This window comes from Mytilus trossulus, chromosome 7, assembly GCF_036588685.1.
Source record: "Mytilus trossulus isolate FHL-02 chromosome 7, PNRI_Mtr1.1.1.hap1, whole genome shotgun sequence".
NCBI lineage: Eukaryota > Metazoa > Mollusca > Bivalvia > Mytilida > Mytilidae > Mytilus > Mytilus trossulus.
Window position 1 is genome coordinate 32852947 of NC_086379.1, and position 27685 is coordinate 32880631.

Genomic DNA, 27685 nt, shown 5'->3' on the forward strand with positions numbered 1-27685 from the left:
CTTGGATATGTTACGGCTTTTATTGAAGCTGATACAATTTCACATAGGGGGTTAAATTTTAGGGGTACTCACTTAAATTTATTTTCCCGTTTTTCCGAAATTTAGCTCTTACCGAAGTGTTTCTTCTCGGTGTAAAAAACCCTTTTTATTCGCATATAAATTAAGTTCTTTGAAAATGTAGTTCTTTGCATAAATTCAATAACTCAATATTGGTTATACCTTTGTGCAATGCTCCACTAATCAGCACAACTGAAATGATCTTTTTAATTTTCATGCCAAATTAGAGTTTTTGAGCTTTATAACTATTTTGATCTGAGAGTGACTGATGAGTCTTATGTAGACGAAACGCGTTTCTGGCGTATTAGATAATAATTTTGGTACCTTTGATAACTATTAACCTCATTTTCAAGGTTCATTGAATAAAGAACATGATAGGGCGAGTGACGTGTCATGATTATGGGCACATTCTTGAAAAGTATTTAATCAATACTGGTTCGTAAATCTCGCACAACCTTTTGGGTCAGATGTGCTTAAACAGTAAGCAATGGACGATTATTATTCAAAAATAAAAAAAATAAAAAAAACTCCAAGGAAAATTCAAAACGGAATATTAGTTACATAGTGTGTTAGTGACCTAATATGATATATACAGGGTCAATACATTCCATATGGGGTGAGAGCGAAGCTCGAACCTCATATGGAATTTACTTACCCTGTATATATCAAATTAGGTCACTAGCACACTTTTTTTTTGTAATGAATTTATCTCACCGACTATCTTTATTTGTTGAATTAAGACTTCAGTTGTCTTATTTGCTATCATAATGCATCTTCTTATTTATGTATTAAAGTGTTCAAGTGTTCAATTTTAAGAACCTTCTTCACTTGGTCTGCACTAAACAACTAATGTAAACGATAAATATTTATAATCAACAACTTTGATATCAACAATATTAAACAGAATTTTAATAGTTTTAAATAGTCAAACAGTGCCCAAGTCGTTAATCCACAACTTACCGTGTATTGAAATAAGCCCCGCCTCTCTACTAACCTAATATTGAATATACACGGTCTCCACGAGGTCGCTTTTAATTAATCATATTCCTAGAAATGTGTAGGAGGTAAGATAAAGTTCCTTATCAAATAGCAAAATCAAAAACATCAAACATATCAAGCGATCGGAATGGAAAGGTCATATTCCCGACTTTGTTCAGACATATCCTTTTGTCGAAATAGTGAATTGAGCCAGGTTGTGTAGCTATCTTAACCACTCACGTGTTTGACAGTGAAATAAAATGTCATTATACTGACAGCAATGAAAAAGCAAAACATAATAGGCAAAAAAGTAAAAAGTAGAGGTACAGCAGTCAATGTCTTAAAATCTTAATCACTGTAAAAAAGGAGAAGATTTTTGAGTAAAAAAAAAAATGGCACAAATACAAAGCACAAAAGCAAATATTAACTAGAATTGCCATTGCAAGCAATAGCGGATGTCACCCTGGTCAACCAATTGCAACTAAACAGCAGCCATGGTAACGGCAGCCATTTTGGAAAATCAAAATTTGAATGCCGCATCTAGATTTACAAGTTAACATCCTGCAACGTTTCATACATTTTTGAAGAATTTTCAAAATTTTGCTATTTTTGAACAGTTTAATTGAACCCTAATGTTCTGGAATGTTCCTTGAATTTTTTCTTATTTTTGCTGTTTCCATGGCAATGGCAGCCTTGTTTTTTTTTAATTCCAAAGTCAGGTGCACAACTAGACATGGTGATCAACCGTATGTTATAGTTCCATCAACATTGGTCCATTCAGTTCCAGAAACTAAGCTGGACAAAAAGTGTGGAATAAGAATAATAAAAAAGAATCGAACAATAACAATATGTCACCCGACCTCCGTCAGGGTGACATGTCAACAGTAAAGATAAATAATTCAGAAAGACAAATGACACCCTTAACACATAACTAAGGTGAAAAATAACGTCAGAACCCTTGCAGTATCTATACTGCAAGACAACCATTTATCGTTTGTGAATTGATATGGAAAATTTATCAATAAGGTATTTTATTTTTCGTATTTTTGGTATATACCGGTGAACTTTTTCAGAAATACAAATATGATTTATTTTTAGTGTTGTGGTCAATTTCTAGAAATAATTTGCCTTGTTATGTTTTATTCACATGACTTGAGATATAAGTTTATAACTGGAAACTGCTATATTATAAGATATTGTACAATATGTACTGACAAAATGTGATGTCCGTGGTTGATGATAAGCTCAGTCCTCATATGTGGAATTGGACACAGTAGCAACTAATCTTTACAATATTCTTGCACATAAACTGTAGCATAATATTATATTAGTATATACAGTTAAATGTTTTGATAATCATCATGTCATTATTTTTGCAGTAATAAAACACATCATATTAATAACTTATCAGCTTACCTTTCAATATGATAATTTTGGTTTTTAACATTTTGCAGTCATATCTTTGAATTTTACGATTTGATGTTTAAACAATGTCTATTAAAAATCTCTTTAATCTTACCCTTTAAAGTGATGAACTTGGTAAATACCCCTGCTTTATTTGAAAGAAAATCAAAGGCTGCTTTAACTTTGACCGTAATATTTAACTTCCCAGGAGTAATACCATTATATGTAATGTAAGAATAACTTTCATTCCATTCTTGAAATGTTCCATTAACAAACCAAATGTAGGCATATGAGTACTCAATTTCAAACTCATCTGTCAAAACAGACGATAGATTTAGTGGCTTTTTCGTTGCAAATGTATGATTGTTAACATACATTTCGTCATTCAGTTGTTGTTTGATTGCCAGTTTCCCATTTAAACACTCTGAAACATAAAGAATAAAGTATGAAAAGATGAAAATGTCGGTAAAATATCAATTATACAGCAACCTGACTTCTAAATAAAGCTTAAATTGGAAATGTTTACTATTTACAGCGGTAATGTTACACCTATTTATTATATAGTTATCTTAAAAAATATTAGGCAAAAAATAAAGCAAAAGATAAAAAAAAATTCGTCATTCGAGTTTTCTCTACAAGGAGGCAACGACGACGGATCCAAGTAATTGCAACCCTATAGGACCCGGCGATCTAAATCTAAAAAAAATCAAGGTGTTTAAGGAACTTCGACTCGTATGAAAATAAGAATAAGTCAGCATATAGAGGTACACTACGGGGCGCCGAATTGGACTTTTGTAGTTTTGTACAAAATTCAATTCTGTCATAACGAAATCATTTTTGTCTTACAAAACTATGTGATATAGACTTGTTTTATGAGAACTTCAATTTCGTGATGACAAAATTCATTTTTGTAGACAGAATCGATTTTGTCATGACAAACTTCATTTTTGTAGACAAAATTCATTTTTGTCATGACAAAAGACTAAAATTAATTTTGTCAAAAAGGTATGCAAATATAAACTTATTTGCATACCAAATTGACTTTTGTTACCTGAATTGACTTTTGTGAGACAAAATTCAATTTTGTCAATTTTGTCTTACAAAAGTCGATTATGTGAAGACAAAATTCAATTTAGTGCGACAAAATTCATTTTTGTGACAACAAAATTCAATTTTCACAAAATTGAATTTCGTCTCACCAAAATCAATTTTGTCTCACAAAAGTCAATTTTGTCTCACAAAAGTCAATTTTGTCTCTCAAAAGTCAATTTTGTCTCACAAAAGTCAATTTTGTGACGACAAAAGTCAATTTTGTGACGACAAAAGTCAATTTTGTCTCACAAAAGTCAATTTTGTAACGACAAAAGTCAAGTCTGTGTAACAAAAATGAATTTTGTCATGACGAAAGTGACTTTTGTGGGCGCACTACGTATGCGCGCATTTGGGGATTAAAAAGTTTTACGTTTGCGCGCAGTTTTTGATTACAATTGCGCGCATTCATTTTACAGGTAAACTCAGGTAAAAATATAAATAAAAATTAAAGTAAATTATAAATGACTATATCTTTTTTTATTTGCATGATAAATATGACTTTGAATTATTAATTTTGAAAATATTTGTTAATTTAAATAATATGTTAAAAAAGACCAGACAAGTTTGACCATGGATATCTACCAAAAAAGGAACAAGGAATACACAAACTCTACCAAAGTCAAGAGATGACGTTCACGACACCATAGATGTCTTAGAATTGAAAACAAATTAAAAGGAATCATATATGTACATATTTCTAGAATTTAGTGCGTGTGCATGTGCATAATAAAACTGAGTTATACTGCGCGAAATCACACTTATATCTCCTCGTTGGTGAACAGAGGACTTAAACTTACGAAAGGGGTACTTATACTTGTAAATAATTAAACAAATTAATAAATAAATAAGTATTATAACATGTATTTTATCTGAGTTTACCTGTCCAAAAAATGCGCGCAAATGTAATCAAAAGCTGCGCGCAAACGTAATGATTTTTGCGCGCAAATGTAATGGTAATGCGCGCAAACGTAATGCACCGACTTTTGTCCACTGAAAGATAATTTTGTATGACAAAATTTTAAATTTGTAAAGTATGTTACAAATTTTGTTAAACTGAACTCATTTTCGTTGAACAAAAGTAACTTTTGTCCGTACAAAATTGAATTTCGAGTACAAAATCACAAGAGTCCCATTTGGCGCCCCGTATACACAGTTGTATCCCATTGGAATGCTGAGACGTTACGCGCGATGTTCGTACCTCATTGGAAGTTCGGTGTAGTTGGCAAGATGCAAGTCCAATATATATTATTTTGTGATATCATATGTATTGCTATTGTACGTATTTTAAAAAAAATAACGATTTTTAAAATACTAAAACGAAAGATAAAAAAATTGTTGAAACTATGTTTTATGGTGCATGCGACAAGCTTCATTTAAAAAAAAACGGCGATTTTTAGGTTGTCCCACGTAACATATTTCATTTATTGTGACCACAAAACTATGATTTTTGTCAAAACTATTTAATATTTTGAAAAACGGTTCTTTCCATTATTAAAAAGAATGGTTCATTCAGTCTTTTATGCATTTTTTATGACGTTATGATGACGTCATAGAAAAAAAACCGCGTTCCATACTACAAGAGCAAATCTGTCCCATGGTGAAAGGAAATGGGATTCCAGATTTGAAAATCAAAAAACATTTATCTAAAATGAAAAAAATAGTATTTGTATTTACTACATCAATGTTAATTTGCTTAATTTAATGAATTGAAAGACAAATATCCTGAAAAATGATATATGGTAATTTATGAGCGATTTTTCAAAGGCTTACAAGCATGAGGTTGTCGCACCGCCATTTTTTGATGTAAAAACGAACTCAACTCAAATTTACGGTCAATTGTTTGCCTATCACTGCTCTTATAATGGTAGAATTTTATGATTTTTTAAAATGTTATTTTTCTTAATTTTTCATTTCTCACCCTTTACCAAAAGTTACTATTTTGTCCGATATTGTTTGACGCTTTGTCCACAGGAACAACATATATGTCGTGAAGAAATATTCAGATATTTCTAAGCGGGGCAACTGAGACCACCGCCAGTTTTTGGTTGGGTTAGTGTTGCTCAGATAGTTTGTGAACTATTTTTGTTATTTGTTGCTCTTTTTAAGCTATGGCGTTGTCATTTTATTTTCGGCTTATGAGTTTGAATGTACCTCTAGTATATTCCGCTTCATCTTTGTACCTGAAACAAACTTAGGTCGGACATTTACTTAGTTTTTTAGCTTGTGGATTCTACGTTGTAACCACAGGCACTTGTCTCAAAAATAAATTTCCTATATAGGATTTTTTTTTGAGACAAGTGCCTGTGGTTGTAACATCGACCTAATTTCGTTAACTCATCCAGACCGTGGCTAACTCGATCCTTTTTTTTGTTTTGACCATTCCAGCGTAATCCTCAATGGGATTCATTCTAATTTTAAAGTAATGGCTGCAATTAATGTGTTTTAACTCTCTAAAATTCGCTCTCACCCCATATTGAATATACTGACCCCGTATATATCATATAAGATCACTAACACACTATGTAACTAACAATTTGCAACTGTACGTCCTTGCCATGAGATACAATAATTATTATATATGTTGGGAACACTTATACTTCCTTTTATTGTGAAGTGCCATACTAATCTCTTCAACATTTCAAAAAGATTACAGATAATATTACCAAGTTGGATGATGGTGATTTGAAAAAGAGAAAAAAAGGTCACTAAAGTTCGAATCTATTTTCGGAAGACTTTTTTTACATTGGGACCTTTAATGACTGTGACAGCTATATCAAGCGTCAAACACTTAAAAAGTTGGGACAGTTACAAAATAATTGCAAAAGTGAAAATTATCAATTCAGTCGTTATTAATATGGACAGTTGATTTTTCGTCCATTAGTGGATGATAGTAGAATATGTGTTTGGTCATATGTGAGATTTGATTTTAGGGTAGTGTTGAATAAACATATTATATCTTCACCACTACAGGCTCGTTCTGAATACTTCTCTACACCTTTGATTTTATCCTTTCAACTTTATGGCATTGCAGTAACTCATTCCCTTATCCTTTCATGGATAAAAGGCGGTCATGGTCCAGTTGTTTAAAAAAGTGAAAACGAATAATAAAAAAAAAACGGGCCACTGTTAACAGACCGATGTTGGCACATCTTTTAACGCAGCCTTTATCGAGTTTTACAAACATAAATAGCCTAAACAAAGGTAAACTCAAATCCGTTAAAAAAGGAATCCGTGGAAAAACAAAGAGGCTCAAATGGTCCGAGACCACCATTGTCGTCCCTTGATTACAAATATAGTCCCTAGTGTTGACAGTGGGTTACTTGCCATTAATTTTTATACCTCTTCCAAATTTATTTCTCCATGTTTAATGCCTCAAATTGCAAGTAGGGGGATAAAATTACACTGTAAAAAAATTTGGGTCCAGAATTTTAAAGGAAAGTAGTGATTTGGTCCAGCTGAAAAAGGTTGAAAATGAGCACTTCGGAAGCTGTCAAGAGATTTCAAGACGCCCTAAACATAAAATTGTCCATATTTTGAGTTAGAGGCGATGAAGTTTTCTATAATTTTGATATAATTTGTCCCAAAAGTAGTACAACACACTGTAAAAGTTTCTTTGAGAAAGCGCAGGTGGGATTTTTTTTATTTTTATTTATGTTCTAAAAGAAATGCACTACGAATTAATTGTGTTCTCGGACCAAATGATTTAATGTAATATAGGTCGGGTTGTTGTCTCTTTGACACATTCACCATTTCCATTCTCAATTTTATTTTCTTGTTAAATTACTGGTCTAGTGACTTCTGTAGTAATGATTGGCATAGTGCATGTTTTACATGTGTTCTTTTTCTTTTTAGTTGTTGAATTTGTTATTGTAAAAAATCCTTATATAATCGAACCAAAAACTGATTTTCAGAAAGCGAAGGATTTTCTTTTAAAGTCATAATTATCTGATCTTTCAAATTTAATAAAACTAAAAGAAAAAACGCGGCTTGATATGTTCATGGTTATACACAGCTAAGATTCATGTTTCTTAAACTTATTTATGCAATAATGCATTAAGCTGGTATTTTAACAGTATTGCAGTTCTTCCTAGATAGGATTTGAACGTCCAATTAGTAGCACCTGTCACCATGTTACACATGTCCTCCTTAAACGGGGGAATAACTCAGAGAAGAAGAAGACAACATATAGGCCGATGACCAAAGTCGGATTTATGAAATTTTAATCGTCAAAAATGGTAAACGGCTATATCATATATCATTGGATTCGGAAATATGTGAACTTTAAGATTATTCTGGTCACCAAAAGAAAATATGGTGCAGTTTTTTCAGAAATCATGATCAAAGATCACATGTCGTGTTCAAGGAAAAACAAAATTGAATATCTAACTCCAATTTAAATACCCTTTTTACTGTAGAATGATTAAAAACTGGAATCTATTTTCTTCTTTATGACTTTTCCATAAAAAAAGAGGAAACAAATCATTAAATGAGATTTCCGAACACACGTATGCGACTTTACAAAAAGGGGGTTTGGGGGGGGGGGGTAGATTTCAAATTTATATGATGTATTTCTTTCATTTAATGAGAACAACGTCCGTCAAAACTTAACAAAATTTATAGAAAATTATGAGTAAATGTGTATTCATTAATATAACTATTAAATTAAAAATGCTGTGTTTCTGGAACAAACTAGTTGGAAATACAGACAAATTATCTGGTAAAATGTACAAATTACTTTTCAAATTAAATGAAAATGGCAATAGAAGAAATATGCTCTGGATTAATTATATTAAATCCATATTTGATGAAACGGTTTATAGTGAAATATGGAATAACCAACATTATGTAAATCCTGATTTTTAAAAAAATGTTGTAAGACAGAGATTGCACGATCAATTTGTACAAAAGTGGTTTTCAGATGTGTCTAATTCTTCACGAGGGGAATATTATTCTAAATTTAAGGCAGAGTTTGAATTAGAAGACTATCTTTTACGGTTAATCCTGTAAATAGAAACTATATATGTAAACTGAGAACATGCAATCTCAAATTTCCGAGAGAGACGGGACGTTGGGCTGGTATACCAAGGAAAGAAAGATTGTGCAATCTCTGTAAACAAGTTGTTGGAAACGAATTCCATAATATTTTCTGCTGTAATGAATTGAAAGATATTCGAACTAAATATATAACGGGTTACTTTGTAAATGTACCCAGTGAGTCAAAAATGAATAAAATGTTGAATATAGGTAATACACAAGTTCTCACTCACCTATCATGGTTCCTCCAAAAGATTGTAAAACTCTTATAGAGTCAAACTGAAAAGTCACATTACCTCACGATCTAGTACTCTCATGATCTAGTATATTTATTTACATTCCATAACACAACACTCTATTTACACGTGGTGTTGTGACGTACTGTAACCGATTCGAGTACACTCAAAACATAGTTGAAGGCAAGCATGAACTTATGTATTACCTTTGAAATATGTGTTAATAACTATAATATATATACGGTAATGCTACTACCTATATTTACTTTGTATATGTAATGCATTTGTATAAGTTCAAATAACTTGAAATCATATACTAGTAGTTTAATATATACATGTAAGATAATTTCTATACTCATTCTGTCATCTGTAATTATAATATACTATACATATCGATATGTGATGCTCCTGTAGCGCAGTTACTGCGTCTGAGTTTGATTAATAAAGTTTGAAAATTTGAATCAAGAATACCTCAATGAAAGTGAAAACTTAGGTTTTTGCCATAAATGTTGAACTCGGTACATGCAAAACAGACAACAAAAATTATTTCAAAACATACTTATAAATGAGTTTTTACAATGCCAGGACGATTTCTATTGAATTTGTTTTTATTAATAGGATAAATAAATCATTTTAAAATAAATAAACAACTTTAAAAATATATGTTTTATGATAGAACTGCCTTTTATTCGTTTCTTTGCGGCAGGATAATTTATCAAGCACTAAATATGCAAAATGTCTTTGGTAATGTGGGAACGTAATTGCGATGGTCTGACCATTTGCTGGAATACTATTTGTTCGTAATGAAAGGTTTAGAAAATCTCGAATGTCAGTAATGGTCCATAGTGTTTAAAGAACACGGCAAAATTCTTAAGCCATGAATTCTATAATAATATTTCGAAAATGAATGTTAAACTTCGGACATTCAACGTGTTGTGCATTGTAAAAGAGTGGTGGTAAAATGTTTGTGTACTACATAGAGCGAGCTTTTATCCTGCATCATTATACATCAATTTCAAAACATTTCATCATACTAAAATACTCTTTGGTCATATCAATCTATAAATAAGGGAAATGCACGTCTGAAACATTGGAGTACCTCTAAGACAAATATCAAAATAACCTTGTATATAAAAAAGAATGTGTCTAATAAACACGGATGCCCCACTCACATTTATATTTTCTACGTATAGTGGACCGTGCAACTGGGGTCAAATGTCTAGTTTGCCTTTAAATTAGAAAGATCAGATCATAGGGAACATGTGTATTAAGGTTCAAGTTGATTGGACTTCAACTTCATCAAATACTACCTTGACCAAAAACTTTAACCTGAAACTCCCACTTTCATTTTCTATGTTCAGTGGACCGTGAAATTGGGGTCAAAAGTCTAATTTGGCTTTAAAATTAGAAAGATCATAATTTATCATAAGCAACAAGTGTACTAAGTTTCAAATTGATTGGACTTCAGCTTCATCAAAAACTACCTTGACCAAAATCTTTAACCTGAACGGACGAACGGACGCACAGACGGACGAACGAACGAACGAACGGAGCCACAGACCAGAAAACATAATGCCCCTCTACTATCGTAGGTGGGGCATAAAAAATGTGGTGGAAGAATAAGTAAACAAACGACGAGAGAGATTGTATTAGCAAAATCTAAGAAAACAATTTTAATACACAAAATCTTTTTGATATCTGTGATGATATACTGTAAACAACTTATTTTCGCGGATACTTTATTTGCGTTTAGCCCTTTTTAGCCCATTCGAGGCGATTTTATTTCGCGATTATGAAATTTACACCATGAAGTTTAGTAATGAATGATTCAAGTTTTACATATTCGCGATATTTTTCTACTCGCAAAAGTCTCGAAAATAAATCTCTCGCAAAAATGAGTTAGTTTACAGTAGTTTAATCAACAAATTAGTCAGAAAAGGATTCATTCTGGAAAATGTGCATGCAATTATCAGCAAAAACTAAGATGACTTTAAAAGAAAGTCAATGTTCCAGTATACCTTTGGTAACACTTATATAGCCTCGAATTTATAGTATATAAAACACGAGCAATTTTTTTTTTATATTTGATTGATCATATGACTTAAAAATTGAAAATGCTCATACTCATAACATCAAATTTTAACACGCATACTAACAAAATATTTGATTTTTTGTCGTGTTATTCTAATTTTTCTAGATATTTAATCTTCTAATTACCTTTATTAAATAGCACATGATGTTCACTAGTGAATGTAACCAACCGGTAGCATAATATATTGCTTGTATTGCAGAAGGTACAATTGTTAATAGCTAGCGGTTATTCTAAAAAATAATGCTGAACAATTGCAAAGGGTATTGACTGAATATAATCCCTCATATGATAATCGTAGTCTGTAAAAAAAGAGGCGTTAGATACCAAATGATACCATGTGTTTGGGGTCTGAGGTGTACAATATTTAACAATAATTAGGACTCACTTATATAACTTATATAGTGTATACAAAAAGCCTACCTGTTAGTAAAAACTTTGTTGAAGCATGACCTATCTTTACGCTAAAAGGCCATATCTTCTCTTTCTTGTAAACTGTAACTTTCATGTGATATTCGCCAGGACTAACAGCGTAACTAAAAAATGTATTTATATCAATACTTGACGTGTAGTTAGCTTCGGATGTTAATGTGTTCTTGTTTGCAGTATTTACCCAGCGATATACAAAAAGTGTTTTATTAGATAAAACCTCTTCAAGTGATGATATATTAGCTGAAAATCTAATGACAGAGTCCAATACTGCTGGGCTTGAACTGTTTACAGTGATCTGATATGGTTCCTCTGAAAATTAATACAAGAGAGTTAGTTGTTGCACGGACCTAAATTTTGGGCCGGAAATATGGATGTTTTTGGTGTAAAAAAAAGTGCAAAATATTACTTCATAAACAATCTTTATATTGAGTTGAATTTAATCCTCAATTGAGAGAATTGGTCCAATCCAATTAGTTATGACAATGCTATAAGATATAACATAATTGTGCAGAAATTGAAATCGAATATCTTGAAATTAAAGATACTACCGACACAGATAAATCTGCTTCAAATTAAGACCTTTTTATCGAAATGACTACTGATGGTAGGTTAAATACCAAAATGCATGACAAACGTGATGATTTTAATATTCCTTTAGTCAATTTTCCATTTCTGTGTAGCAACATCCCAGCGGCACCATCATATGGAGTAGATGAGTCTCAATTGATACGTTACTCTGGAGCTAGCTCAAAGTACGTTGATTTTGTTGAACAAGTAATACTGCTTTCTCAAATGTTGATAAGACAGGGCTATGAATCAATCAAATTAAGGTGATCACTCAAGGAATTTTACGGTCGCCATCATGAGCTGATTGGCCATTATGACAAAAGTGTGTCATAAATCAGAATAATTAGCTTCCATCATTACCGGACTGAACAAAGAAATAACACGACGGGTGCCGTATGCGGTGCTCACCCTTCCGAAGCACCTGAGTTCACTCCCGTTTTTTAGTGGAGTTCGTGTTGTTTCTTATTTATTATTTATAACTGTTGATGTAAATGTCATTTGGTTTTACGAGGCTTTGTTTACTGCTTGGTTTTGATTGTTATTATCTTTTAAGTGCAGTTGATGAAATGGAATATCATCTAATTCATCTAACTCGTAACTATCAAAGTTGCTTCTACTGACAAAATATTTGTATTCCTCATCTCAGATATGGACTTAAACGCAGCCTTTCACCTCATTTCCTCACAAATGAATATTATGTCAAGATGACATATTTTTAGGACTCTCGATTCTGACTATTACAGACAAAATATTATTTCTTCACGAGTTGTATCTCAGATATGGACTCTTACGCAAACTTTAATCAGTCACTCATATGTGAAATGTAGGTCAAGATAACCTTATTTTAATTAGGACCCCTTAGTTATTCAAGAAGCATCTACGAACAAAATTACATGAACAAAATCTCATGAACTATAACTACAACACAGGTAGATGGGGAGTCGTGGTGTAGTGGTTAGTGCCTTGGACTACTAACACAAAGGTTCCTGGTTCGATCCCCGTTCCGGCTCTCCCTTGACACCAAATACTTGCGATTGTGGTCTTGACAAACAATGATAGTCCGTCGGAAGGGGATGATGAATGGCTGACATATATGTCCTCCACCGGCCGAGTCCCAAGAGGACATATATGTCCATTTCAGATTTGCGTTTTCTTTAGTATTTCAAATCTATGTAAATTATGGATCAAATTCGATAAATAATCACTAGTTTCAACGCTTATAATGCACAAAAGTATTTATGCTACACATCCTATTCCATACGGTGATTAGATGCACCTTTATGGCCCTTTGTATTTAGACATTTCTCAGTTGTAACGTTACTATTTTGCATTCGAAAGTGTAGAGAAAATAAAATATTTACCAGTCTATATTTGTCGATAAAACATGATATTACGTTATATAATATTTATTGATAAACTGTGTTTTATTTGCAGGAAAATATATATTGAAAGTGGAATGGATAAATTTATTTGGAAACAGAAGAAAATGGTTTTCATACAGCGTTGATATGACGTCATTTATTAGTGTACTTTGTGACGTCAAAAAACAATGCCATAACGTTGTGTGGAGCACCTGTCAGTGAATGGAACTATGAAATCTTTGAAACTTTTTTGCACACATAATTGTTTAGTTTTAACTTGTCTATTATCGTGTAACATAATGCATATTATTTTCTAAAATAGTGTGTTTATTTAACAATTTTATATATAGTTCTTAATCAGATCTTAATCAGTATCAGTATCAGTTTCACTACTTTTTTTGCATCATAATAAAATAAAATTTAAAAGTACTAATCTTTACAGATCTCCTCAAATGATTTTGCAGTTGATATAACTGTTTATGTATTGCTCCATAAAAATTGTAGTAGCTCCAATGGAATTCAAGTTGTGTTTATTTACACTTAAAAAGTATACATACAGTAACAATTAATTATTCTATTCATTTCTACCGGCTAATGTTTTCCATTAAAATTGTGTTGGCTCCTTTTAAGATTGCAGGCTAAATATGTTCGTCCAAGTAACAGAAAATCATACCATATCTGTTATCAATCCCCTTGATCGCCCACTCAATAAGATCTCTTAATTATTGTCTTCTTGAAATTGCGGAAATTTTTCCGTGTTTTAATTTGTATATTATAAATGAAAATAGTTTGTACGAGGGAATATTCAAAATGTCGGATCAAAGTGACTTTGAAGATGAAGGCTCTGAAATGAGCATCCTTGATGATGTCGACTTTGAGAGTTCTGATTCCGACTCAAATTTAAACAACAATGCAGACTCAACTGATTCTGAGGATGAGTCTGACGTGCCTGTAGTGAGGGGCCCCTGGGTTACTATACATGATCCGGAAACTTATGAGCTTAGAGATGAAAGCTTTTTTAGGTTTATTTTTGAGTATGGGCCTGGTAAAAAAGCCTAGCCTAAGGTCATACTGGGATGCTTCCCTTGACTCTTGGATAACAAATACTCCAGCATTTAAGTCGGTGATGCCCAGGAACAGGTTTCAAAATATTCTGAGATTTTTGCACTGCAACAACAATGAGGAAGAAATTCCACGTGGTCAAGAGGGGCACGACCATGCTCATAAGATAAGACCAGTCCTTGACCTTTTAAACAATACTTTCAAAGACAATTATGAGCTTGCCAGAGATATAACGGTTGACGAATCAATGGTTGGATTTAAAGGCCGTCACCACTTAGTTCAGTATATGCCTGGTAAAAAAAGTCATAGATGGGGACCAAAATGGCATGTTTTAGCAGAGGGCGACACTGGGTAATGTTCTGAAAATAAAACTGTATTTGACGGGGGCTGGGGGGGGGGGGGGGTATTATGGTGATCGGAAAAATAAAATGATAAAATGTTCAAAATGTATACCAAAACAAAATAGTAATTCTAAAATATAAGGCACCCTCATCATGCATACGCATAAACCAACATACTGATACAACATAAAATAAAATAAAAAATAAAATCACTCATATGTATACATGGTACAGACTAACATATATACATTCGATAGTTCACATTTCCAACTTTTTTTTAGTGTGAATGCTTTTGGAAAATAACATTAGTAAAATATTTATAAAAATGTCAGTTTTATTCATACAGAAACGGGCATATTTAACATATCTACTGTACCTAAATAAAAAAATATTTGAGATGCCTTACAGGAAAAAATATAAGCAACATATCTTTTACATAATGTGCATAAATAAGCACCATTTTCAATCGTTTATTTTAATACTGTCTTGAACTATTATTATTCAGGTATGTGAATACACTTAGTCTGTATTGTGGTAAAGGTGGAGCACGTAGTCAACATGGCTCTGGATTCGATTTAGTAACAGATTTGGTGAATCCTTTTTATAATAAATGGCACCATGTTTTAGTAGATAATGCCTTTTGTAGTCCACATTTATGCCACTACCTCCTTGAAAGAAACACGTATATAACGGGTACAGTACGGGTTCACAGGAAAGGCATGCCATCTTCGTTTAAACGAATCCGTGTTCCAAAAGGAGGACGTGAGGTGCGACAGCAAGGACAATTGATGGCCATGAAATATGGCGATAGAAAGCAGGTCACTTTTCTGTCAACGTTTTCTGATCCTAGGTGTGTTTCGTATATATATCAAAATTGATTCGGATTACTTTTCGAAAACAAAAGTTTAGTCCCAATACATATGAAAATAGATCAATGCTCTTTCTTATACTGTTTAACAAGATTTTGTCTAGTACGTGTCCATCAAATATAAGTTTTATATAAAAATAAGAAGATGTGGTATGATTGCCATTGAATGAGACAACTTTTCACAAGAGACAAAATGACAGAAACTAATACTATAGATCATCGGAAGATATCTGATAACGAGCAAAGCCCATGTCGTAAAGTCAGCTATAAAACATTGTTTATTTGTTCTTTGATCATAAACTGATAGTCGGAGTATTAAAAAAAGAACAAATTGTATCTCTTACATTCAGCAAAAAAAAACCACTCTGTGTATATGGAAGTCAGGGTTTCATTAAATGATCATATTTCTAAAAGAAAAACTTTAATACATTTTCGCGGATGAAGTTTTAGCTTACAGAAATCGTCTTGTTGTGGTATAGTATACTAGACTTTGATATTTTATTGCATATATTTGTTAGAATTATTCCAACAACTAACGCAAGAGGAGTCAGGAGGGAGGTACCAACAGTTGTAAATCTATACAATAAGAAGATGGGTGGAGTCGATCTAGGTGATCAACATATTCAGTCCTATGACCCAGATGTACGATCTCTTAAAATGTGGAAGAAGCTTCTCATCAACATGATTTTGAGAGTAATTGGTACGGAAAAGATGCTATGTATTGAATTATTCTCATTCTCAGTCCATTCTTAATCAATGCTTTTTAGTTGATTATTTAACAAATATGAACACTGATAGTAGAAATTGTAAAACAGTCTCGACCGTTTTATTTCAACTTTTTATTTATATATGATATATAAACATATAGTAACTGAATAATATGTATATTGTTTAACATATCTTCTTATCTTTCTATTTATGTGGGGGGAGGGGGGGGTAAATTAAGTGTAAAATACTATATTTTTATGATACACATCAAAAATTTTCAGTGTCTGACAGTGATTGATTTTTTTTTCAGCCAATGCATACCTCATATACAAACAAGTAAACAGACTGAATCGTCGAAAGTTATCAAAACTTCAATTTTGGACGAGTGTTTGCACGGAATTGATAGGGGAATGCAGAAACCCAAACAATGAAAGAGGACGGCCATCAATGTCAGCTATACCCCTACGAATGACAGGAAAACACTATCCATACTTCTGGCAAGGTGTGTGTGTGTTTTTTTATTCATTAACAACATAATTGTATAATATAAAAGAACATTAAAATAAACATTCTTTAGCTTGACATCAAAAAGGTGATACATACATTAGGTAGATCATAACGGTTTAATCAAAATCCACAACGGTCAAATTATATTTTCATTCGGCACTGCAATAATTTCAAAACGTTTCATGTGTTATGAATACTATTTTTGATATTTTTGTAGGTTCAAAAAGAAAACTATGCAGAGTGTGCAAAAAGAAAACAAGATCAAACTGCCCTACCTGCTGTGTTGCTCTATGCATTGGTGACTTGTTTCCGCCGGTTTCACTCCATCAGATATTTCTAATGAACACATGCCGCGCATCATACACATGTGTCACTTAACACACTTTGTGGATTGATAACATTGAAATGATGTATAATTGAATAAAACTGTCAATTATTAAAGGTGTCTCTAATATTCCTTTATCCAAAACAGTTTTTCTTTTGTAAATCGAATCATTTTTCACTTTGCAATGTTCATTTTACTGCCTATCCCTTTTCATAACGTTCGCATGTTGACAAGTACCTGTTTCATTCCAATTTCGACGTTAAACACATTAACGTCATAAGTATCACTATTCTAATGACGTCATACACATAAACGTTACAGTTTAAAAATAAAAACAACATTGTAATCTTTTAAGGTGGTATGGGTGTCTTTCGCCATCTTGGATTGTAAAAAACAGAGAATCTAAGGTCCATATTTTCTATCAAATTAGCACAATTTGATGCAAGAATGCAGATATTTCATGTGTTTTTACATTAAAAAGATCCAATTTATAAGAATATAACTTATAAATATAAATCTATGTACAAGTGTAGATTTTTTTTGGTTGTTTTTAAATATTTCGAAATTGTCATTTTAAGGGGAGGTAACTCTAAAACAGTGCATTTTCGGTTGGATTGTTCATGGAATTTTCCTACTTTGTATTTTAGCCGGAAAAAACGCACGGTGACCCTATCTTTTATTTTGATATTATCAAAGCATTGTTTGAAAGCTATATTTTCCTAATTTATTTTACAATTCTATCATTTCGTTTAGTTTCTATTCACAAAATGGTGTTTTTTCCTGTATAATCCATACAAAATGTGTCATTTTGTCACGACCCGTAGCTTGAAAAAATGCACGGTGACCTATCATTTTTATAATATTTTTTAACATGTATCAATAGATACTACATTTTGGCAAAGTATGAACAAATTCTATCATTTTTATTTTAGACTCCCATACCACCTTAAGCTATATTTGTTAATCATTTTTATACCACTATTATAATGAACTGTGGCCTAATGAATATACATTCTGTTCACAAAAACTGTTAAAAACAGGTATATTTGCTTGAAAAAAATAGGTTTTTGAGGTGTGAAACAAAAAATAATTTGGGACTCAGAGGGTTAAGAGAGAACCATATCTCTTGCACGTAAAAGACACTATTGTAGATTTCGAAAAAGAGAAGGATAATTCCACTAAAAGGCAGCACTCGCAACCACTATGTATTGTAATAAACGACTAAAACTCGATACTTTGCGTTGTGTTACTTTTATGCTCATAATCTATATCGAAGGCGCCCATACAAAGGTACAAAGTAACGTCATAAACATAAGACGTTAATACGGGAAACATAACGTTAACGTTTGCATTATATTCTCAACATACTGGGGGGCCGCAAAAGTATATCTTTGTATAAAATTCAAATATTTCTTTAAATGTCCATAATTGAAACGAAAAAATACGATTTAAAATATGATGGGCAATTACAGTCTCTATAAATCAATATGATAAAATTAAAAATAATTAGTCTCTATAACGAATTTGAAATCGGACAGCCTTACGCATAGGCTGTGTTCTTTGGAATTAACTTTATCCATCTCATCTGCTGTATTTGGTAGTTTCTCTTCTTTCACAATCGGGGCGTGGCGTACGACCACTGTAAGATCTGATTAATCCATCATTCCCAACAACTAATTCTTCATTAATTTTCCACCGAGTTCGGGGTTTTTCGTCCTTTACTTGTACAATATCTCCGACGCGGATGTTCATTTTGCTGTCCTTTCTCTTTTTATGAAACTCTCTTACGTTATCAGTTTTCTGTTTTGTAATAACATTTATTGGTAAGGTCTCGTGTTCATGTTTCCGTGACAACTTCGGTTCATGAATTTCTACTGATGTTTCTTGGTACATATTTTCATCATCATGTTGTGTGTCGACTTCTCCTAGTGACTCTTCCGGTTTGTAATTTGTCAAGATGTTGAATAATCCTACGGCTCCAGATTCAGATTTACGATTCACATCTGGTAATGTCGGACCAGACAACAGGTAGCCTAGTTTAGACTTAACAGCTGTCGGACCTATTCCTCTAATAACGTTATCCTCTATAAAATCCCAGTAAAAATCAGCTCCTATCAGTAAAGATATACTAAAATTGTTGTCGTTCGTGATCGGGTGTGCTAATCTTAATCCTTCCAGATGTTTGAAATCTCGTGTTTTATTTGCACTATAGTTTGTGATCGGACTTGCTATAGTAGGAACTACTAAAACTTTAATTGGTATTTTCTCTCCTTCAATTGGCTCAACGTAAGTAATTGCTTTCGGTAAGTTTTGAACTTTAGTGCTTGTATTTCCAAATGTAGAAAGGTTAATCGATTCGGTATTTTCTGCCTTTATGTCTAGTTTTGAAGCTAATTCCTCGGTCACAAAAGAACGTTGTGCTCCTTCATCGAACAATATATTCGTGTTCGTTCCTTGATGTTCACTCCAAACGGGTGCTACGGCGGTTTTCAATAATACGCTTAAACGGGATTGTATCGTGGACGAATGGAAACTTGTGGCAGTGGCAACACTTTCATTGTTTACTACGGTGTGTACTGACGTTTCATATTTATTTACATTTGACGGATTATCGAAGAACGATATATCGGTATGCTGGGTACATATACTAGTATGGTGATTCTTGTTACAGAATCTGAAACGAAATTGAGATCTACATTCAGTTGCGCGGTGCGTTCCCAAGCAATTAAAGCATAATCTATTGTGTTTAATAATTGTTATCCGGTGTTCATAATCTGGAGCTTTTAAGCATTTTGCGGGGTCATGCATATCGTTGCAATAAATACATGGTTTCTGACGAATATTTGTGCTTTGGCGGTATTCTACTCTATCTTGTGTTCGCGGGTAATCTCTCGTATCGGTGCTTGTCAATAATGACGCTATAGACGGTAATTTTTCATTAACTTCATCGGTTTCAAATCTATCTTGTATTTGCGTGTAATCTCTATTGTTGGCGATGGTCAAAAATGACGCTGTAGACGGTAAGGTGTCAATAAATACATCGGTGCGTTTCTCTCTGGCTTCTAAAATTGTAATTTCTTTCAATATCCCATGTCGTAATCCTTTTAATTCCCAATTATCGGTTCCGTTTTCTCTGGCTAAGTTTTGTCTTACAGCTGACGGTAGCTTATTCAAGATGATTGGGATGAGCAGTGCGCCGTATGAATCTCCCGATCTGCCTAACGATTCTAGACCTCGTATATATGTTTCTTGTTTGTCGTAATAATTACGAAGGCTGATAAGATTGTATTGTGGTGCAGGAAGTTCTAATAGGGCTTGCATGTAGGCATTTGTGATTTTATGCGGCTGACCAAAACGTTCTTTTAATAATTTTATAGCTTCCGTATAATTATTATTTGTGAGCGGTAGTCCATCAATGCATCGAACGGCTTCATTACTAAGTTGCGATTTCAAATATGTAAATTTCTGTATGTCGGTGAGTGTGGGATTATAATGTACAGATGATTCGAACGAGTCCCAAAAAGTTTGCCACATGAGTGTTTCTCCTGTAAATGTAGGTAAGGTGAGTTTCGGAAGTTGATGATTTTGCGTAACGTTGGGCGGAACATGATACATTTGTTGTTGAACAGAGCTATATGTATTTTCTACTGAATTATGCTGATTCGTATTTTCCGTTGATTGATTAGGCAAGGTGGTTATATTCAAAGTTGGTGCATTTGAGTTTTTTTTACGTATGTGTCTAATTTTAGTATTCAGAAAGAATTTATACTCATCTGTCTGTAGTATTTCATCCTCTACATCTTCATCCTTTGTTAGATTAAGAATTTCTTCATCCAAAGCACTAATAATCTTCTGTTTTTGCGAAAGTGTTTCTAATAATTCTGTACTTTCTTCTATCTCCAAATCCTGCTCTTCTTCCGATTTTCTAAAAAATCTTGTTACACACTTTTATGGCCAGCTCTCACCGCTTTCAGTTTACTTTCCATGGCGTCACGGCACCAAAATGTATTGTAATAAACGACTAAAACTCGATACTTTGCGTTGTGTTACTTTTATACTCATAATCTATATCAAAGGCACCCATACAAAGGTACAAAGTAACGTCATAAACATAAGACGTTAATAAACGTTAACGTTTGCATTATATTCTCAACACACTAAGTGGAAAGACATTAATATAAGTTGCAATAACTCGTTTCCCAATCTACTATAAATAACTACTAGAACACACCCGCGAAATCGCGGGCATAAATACAGCTTGTGGACTGTTTTTTGGATTTCATATATAAAAAGTATCAAAAGCCCTCTCCTTTTTTCCAAATTCCGCTATTTGTTTCCTTTCTTTCTTTTAAATTAAATTATTTTCCTGTGTCTGGCCTCAGACCGCTACAATGCTTCTTTTGGTAAAAGTCAAATCAAATTAACAATTTGCACCGTTTCCAACATGAAATAAATGTTTAAAACCATGAAATCCCAATATGCAGAATTTAAAGAAATTCATATCCCGAAATCCCGAAATCGAAAAATATATTCACGGATCCCGTTAGGATTAATCCCCAAATCCCGATCTTAAAAACACCCGATCTCGACGCATTCATCTTATCTCTACCTTACTTTTATTTTTGCCAAATCACTATCTCCCCTTTCAACAATAAATTTGTATGCCCTATTTATGGGCATTATGTTTTCTAGTCTGTACATCAATTCGTTCGTTCGTTCGTCCGTCCGTGTCTCAGTCCCGCTTCAGGTTAAAGTTTTTGGTCGAGGTAGTTTTAGATGAAGTTGAGCATGTTTTATTTATTTCAATATATATGCAAGTGGTATGACTCTTTAAATAGTAAATCGAAAAATATATTCACGGATCCCGTTAGGATTAATCCCCAAATCCCGAGCTTAAAAACACCCGATCTCGACGCATTCTTCTAATCTCTACCTTACTTTTATTTATGCCAAATCACTATCTCCCCTTTCAAAAATAAATTTGTATGCCCCATTTATGGGCATTATGTTTTCTAGTCTGTACATCCGTTCTTTCTCATATATGTTATGATCTTATGTTCTTCTCATATATTATGTTCTTCTCATATATGTTATGATGGTATGATATGTTCTTCTCATATATGTTATGATGGTATGATATTAAACCCCTTACGGGAAGGATTGTGCCTGATGTTCATATGATGAAATCATAATCTTTCAGTCAGTTTAATTGAAGTCTGGAGCTGGCATGTCAGTTAACTGCTAGTAGTCTGTTGTTATTTATGTATTATTGTCATTTTGTTTATTTTCTTTGGTTACATCTTCTGACATCAGACTCGGACTTCTCTTGAACTAAATTTTAGTGTGCGTATTGTTATGCTTTTACTTTTCTACACTGGTTAGAGGTATAGGGGGAGGGTTGAGATCTCACAAACATGTTTAACCCCGCCGCATTTTTGCGCCTGTCCCAAGTCAGGAGCCTCTGGCCTTTGTTAGTCTTGTATTATTTAAATTTTAGTTTCTTGTGTACAATTTGGAAATTAGTATGGCGTTCATTATCACTGAACTAGTATATATTTGTTTAGGGGCCAGCTGAAGGACGCCTCCGGGTGCGGGAATTTCTCGCTACATTGAAGACCTGTTGATGACCTTCTGCTGTTGTGGTTTTTTTATTTTGGTCGGGTTGTTGTCTCTTTGACACATTCCCCATTTCCATTCTCAATTTTATTTTTTACAGAGTTTGTCTTTAGTGCCGTGTGATGGCAGTAGAGTGCCTCCCCGTGCTTCAGGTTTATGCTCTTATAATATACTAGATTATGGAGTGTGTGTCCGAGCGAGAACTGCTCTAGTTCATTACTTTAGGAATGTTTATCAAAAAGTAGTATTTCAATATTCAGCCCCATTCTACTAATTGGTTAGCCATCAGTCCTACCCTGATATACACTATCTTTTTCGGGTAATTAATACTGATAGCGTTTGACATTTTCAGCCGAACAAATTTATCACTTTTACTTAACTTAATTATTGTATGCTGGTTCATATTCTGGACGCCAATCTTTGCTCCTTTATTATGTAATTCACTAACAAAACAATTATGAAGCTAAGAAACGGAAAAATACTAAATACTAAACTTGTTCAAAGGGTATCTACACGTCTCAATCTTCAAAATCGGTTATCTAAAAATACTACCATCGCTAACATTTTTAACAATAAAAATCGTGGTTACCCTTCTATCGATAAGTGTCATGCCAAAAAATGACTTACATGTCCCCGTCTTTCCACCAACAATACGGTAAGGTCCACGTTTAATGGTTGCACATTTTCTTTAAATTTTGAAACTGATATTACTTGAAAAACAAACAGTATTATTTATTTACTCACATGAAACAAACCGGTATGTGGTATTCATTACGTAGGAGAAACTGGAAGATATTTATCAAAACGCACTCAAGAACATCTGTATCGTTTTAAAAGACCTAATAAATTCAAAAGTATCATTTACCAACACCTTAAGAAGCACAACCATCCTTTTAAATATTTAGCAGTTCAACCTTTAGAAGTAGTAAATAAGCAGCCTGGTGAATCGCATTCAAAGTTTGTACGATCACGGAAAATAATTGAATTAAATTGGATTAAAAAATTACAGAACAGTTTACCCTCTCGGTCTAAATGATAATATCATGGGAATTGGTAATATATCTAGAACTAATTCCGTTAACATTTTGGATATTGTTTCTAAAACTGTTCGTAAAAACCGTTCTCAAGGTTGTAGAACAAATCGCAATCAAAGAAAATTTCGGGCCAATCATACCAATATTTCGGACCTAATTTCTATTTCAAAAAACAACGGCAGACATTATCTGTTAACAAAACTCTGTTCGTTACCGGTTAATAAGTTAAATAAAATTTTGGAGGATTGCAACACAATTTCATATAGCAGTCCTAAGTATGAAATTGTTCAAATTATTATGGCATATTGTTATTCTAAATTATTTCCCAAAATTGATCGCCCTGAAGATCATAAAAAACATTTTATTAAAATTAAGTATGTCAATAAAGGCTTTGATTTTGTAAATATTGCCGGTATATTTAAGGACCATTCTGTTAAAGAACAAATTCCTGGATATTTTGACAATACTGAACTACCTCTTATTTGTTATATTTACAAGAAATCTACCCGGAAATTTGTGTTTAATTATAGTCAATTGTGTAAAGATGTTAATATCAGTGAAAATACACCTACTTCATGTAATTGCAGTAATTCCAAATATATTTATGGACCCATGTCCCATGTTATAACAGGAGATCTTAACATCGTTCAAGACCGAGAGTTAAAATCATTTCTCAGTAAAGGACCTAAATATCGTCCCCCGTCAATTATTAATTGGAATGAATGTCGTAATATCATCCACGACTCACTCCATACTTACTGTATGAAATGGATAAAACGGGAAAAAGCTGACAAAAAATCTTTGGACTCTTTTTTTAATTCAGTAATGAAGATAGTTGATATACGTATTCAACATTTTAAAGAACATTTTACTATTAACAATAACCACAATAAACCTATTTCTCGTATCAAACATAAACTAAAAGAACTAGCCAAGGAATTTGTTTTTGTCCCGGTCGATAAAGCTGCTAATAATATCATTATTGTTTGACGTAAATTTTACATTGAGGTTCTGAAAAAGGAAATCACCAATTCACCAACATTCCAACTGACTCCATTTTCAGAAAGCGAAATCTGTAACAAACATAAACTTTTAGCCACCGCTTTACAAGCAGAACCAAATACAATGAAAGTCCCAACTATGTATTGGCTTCCGAAGCTACACAAAACCCCTTACAAATATAGATTTATTTCGTCTTCAAGCCATTGTTCAACTACTAAATTATCTATTATTCTTACCAGCACACTTGGTACAATTAAAAACCTTATAATAAATTGTTCAAATAAGGCCTTCGAAAATAGTGGAATAAATTACTTTTGGAGTGTCAAGAACTCGTTGGAAGTACTTGATAAATTGCATGCTTATATTGGTGATTTTGAATCTGTTCAAAGTTTTGATTTGTCTACCTTGTATACCACATTGCCTCACATTCTCATTAAGAAAAAAATCACACACCTAATTAAATGGGCATTCAAAAAATCAGAATGTGAATATATATGTTCAAACTCTTTTAGGTCATTTTTTAGTAGCAATAAACAAAAAAAAACTATGTTAATTGGACATGCTTTGATACTATATATGCCCTTGAATTTTTACTAGATAACATTTTTGTTCGCTTTGGTGATTCCGTATATCGTCAGATTATCGGAATTCCAATGGGGACTAACTGTGCACCACTTATTGCGGACCTCTTTTTGTATTGTTATGAGTTACAATTTATGACAAAAATAAGCAAAGACCCATCAAAACAACATCTGATAAACAAATTTAATAATACTTTTAGGTATTTGGATGATATTTTGGCTCTCAATAATGACGACTTCAGTATGTATATTAATGAAATTTATCCTGGTGAACTTACTTTAAATAAAGCTAATACTAACAATGACCACTGCCCTTTCCTCGATCTTGATATCTATATCACTAACGGAAAGCTGAATACTAAAATTTATGATAAAAGGGATGATTTTTCATTTCCTATCGTTAATTATCCGTTTTTAGATGGTGACGTTCCCTTGTCACCATCTTACGGTGTTTATATATCTCAACTTGTACGATTCGCTCGTGTATGTAACAATGTTTTAGATTTTAACGAGAGAAATTTATGTATTACTGAAAAATTATTACACCAGGGTTTTCGATATCACAAACTAGTCAAAACCTTTATTATATTTTATCATCGGTATAAAGACATCATTCGTAAATATAGCTCAACATGCAGACTTTTTATACGTTCAGGTATTTCACATCCATTTTTTTATGGAAATATTCTTTATAAACACAAAGGTGTCAAATATTCACCTCATAAACTTACAAAACCTTTGAATAGAAGGGATATAATTACGATACTGTTGTCAAGTCATTAAAGATTGCATATTTTGGCGTTAATATTGAGTCACTGATAAGGTCTTTGCGTCGGAACTAAACACATGTATTCTAAAAACAGTTGTTGGCATGACACGGGTTATGTTCTTCTCATATATGTTATGATGGTATGATACTAAACCCCTTACGGGAAGGATTGTGCCTGATGTTCATATGATGAAATCATAATCTTTCAGTCAGTTTAATTGAAGCCTGGAGCTGGCATGTCAGTTAACTGCTAGTAGTCTGTTGTTATTTATGTATTATTGTCATTTTGTTTATTTTCTTTGGTTACATCTTCTGCCATCAGACTCGGACTTCTCTTGAACTGAATTTTAATGTGCGTATTGTTATGCTTTTTGCGCCTGTCCCAAGTCAGGAGCCTCTGGCCTTTGTTAGTCTTGTATAATTTAAATTTTAGTTTCTTGTGTACAATTTGGAAATTAGTATGGCGTTCATTATCACTGAAATAGTATATATTTTTAGGGGCTAGCTGAAGGACGCCTCCGGGTGCGGGAATTTCTCGCTACATTGAAGACCTGTTGGTGACCTTCTGCTGTTGTGTTTTTTATTTTGGTCGGGTTGTTGTCTCTTTGACACATTCCCCATTTCCATTCTCAATTTTATTTCGTTCATCTGTCCTTCCGTGTCTGTCCCGCTTCAGGTTAAAGTTTTTGGTCGAGGTAGTTTGAGCATGTTTAATTTATTTCAATATATATGCAAGTGGTATGACCCTTTAAATAGTCACATCTTCAAAGAAAACAGTACTGTAGACAGAATGAGGGCCGACTTTCTATACTAACATACGTACATAGAAAGTCCCGGACAGAATACAGAGAGCCTCTATGTATTAAAGTAGTATAATCGTAGTTTAGATGTAGTAAACGCGAAAAAATAATTGTCCCCTCTAAGGAGGTATGATACCAATAGTTGTGATTCTTGCGATCTGACACCATGATATGAAGAAAGCTCTGAATGGCTTATTTTTTTCCATTTTTGTTATCCATCATACAATTGGTTGTACTTGTGTCAAATGTTTTACTTATTTTGATATATGTACAACTGGTATGACCCCTGAAATAGTAAACATTTAAAAAAAAGCAGTAGACAGAATACAGAGAGTCTCTAAATATTAAAGTAGTATAATCGTAGATTACATGTAGATAAACGCGAAAAATAATTGACCTCTATAAGGAGGTATAATAGTTGTGGTTCTTGCGATCTAAACACCATGATATGGAGAACGCTATGATTGGTCTATTTATTTTTAATTTTTGTTATCTATCATACGATTGGTTGTATCTGGGAATCTTTCAAACCGGAAATCTTATCTATGACTAAAAGTCAGTCCGATGACGGAATCATATCCGGACTCCTTTTTGTCGGTTTTCTCCCAAAATAACTTAATCTGAATAATCATAAGAATGGATGACAAATGCGACTATGCATGTTACCTAAAGAACACGGATGCATGATGATTGATTTATTGTGGAAGGAAGAGAAGCGACACCCAAAATTAGGTCTTCTCGTTTAATAGTATAGATGTTTAAACTAGATAGATGAACTTTAACTTGATGATGGATAGATAAAACACCTATTAATCCCATCCC

At 33.0% G+C, this 27685-nt stretch overlaps 2 protein-coding genes across 4 annotated transcripts in view; one reads left to right on the top strand and one right to left on the bottom strand.

Annotated features, from left to right (window-relative positions):
• Window positions 1–27685, bottom strand: part of LOC134724969 (uncharacterized) — a 54604-nt gene that overhangs the window by 21424 nt on the left and 5495 nt on the right. For 2 of the 3 annotated variants that reach the window (XM_063588391.1, XM_063588390.1), the window contains 2 exons: window positions 11314–11631; window positions 2555–2863 (listed from right to left, as the gene is read on the bottom strand). In XM_063588391.1, the coding sequence (XP_063444461.1) occupies window positions 2555–2863; window positions 11314–11631 (627 nt within the window). Of the gene's footprint in view, window positions 1–2554; window positions 2864–8798; window positions 8911–11313; window positions 11632–27685 lie in introns of those variants that run through there. The other variant, XM_063588392.1, reaches the window with a different exon arrangement.
• Window positions 14377–17076, top strand: LOC134726064 (piggyBac transposable element-derived protein 4-like). The gene is made up of 4 exons (XM_063590459.1): window positions 14377–14663; window positions 15159–15503; window positions 16040–16214; window positions 16954–17076. The coding sequence occupies exons 1-4, from the start codon at window positions 14377–14379 to the stop codon at window positions 17074–17076; spliced, it is 930 nt and encodes a 309-aa protein (XP_063446529.1).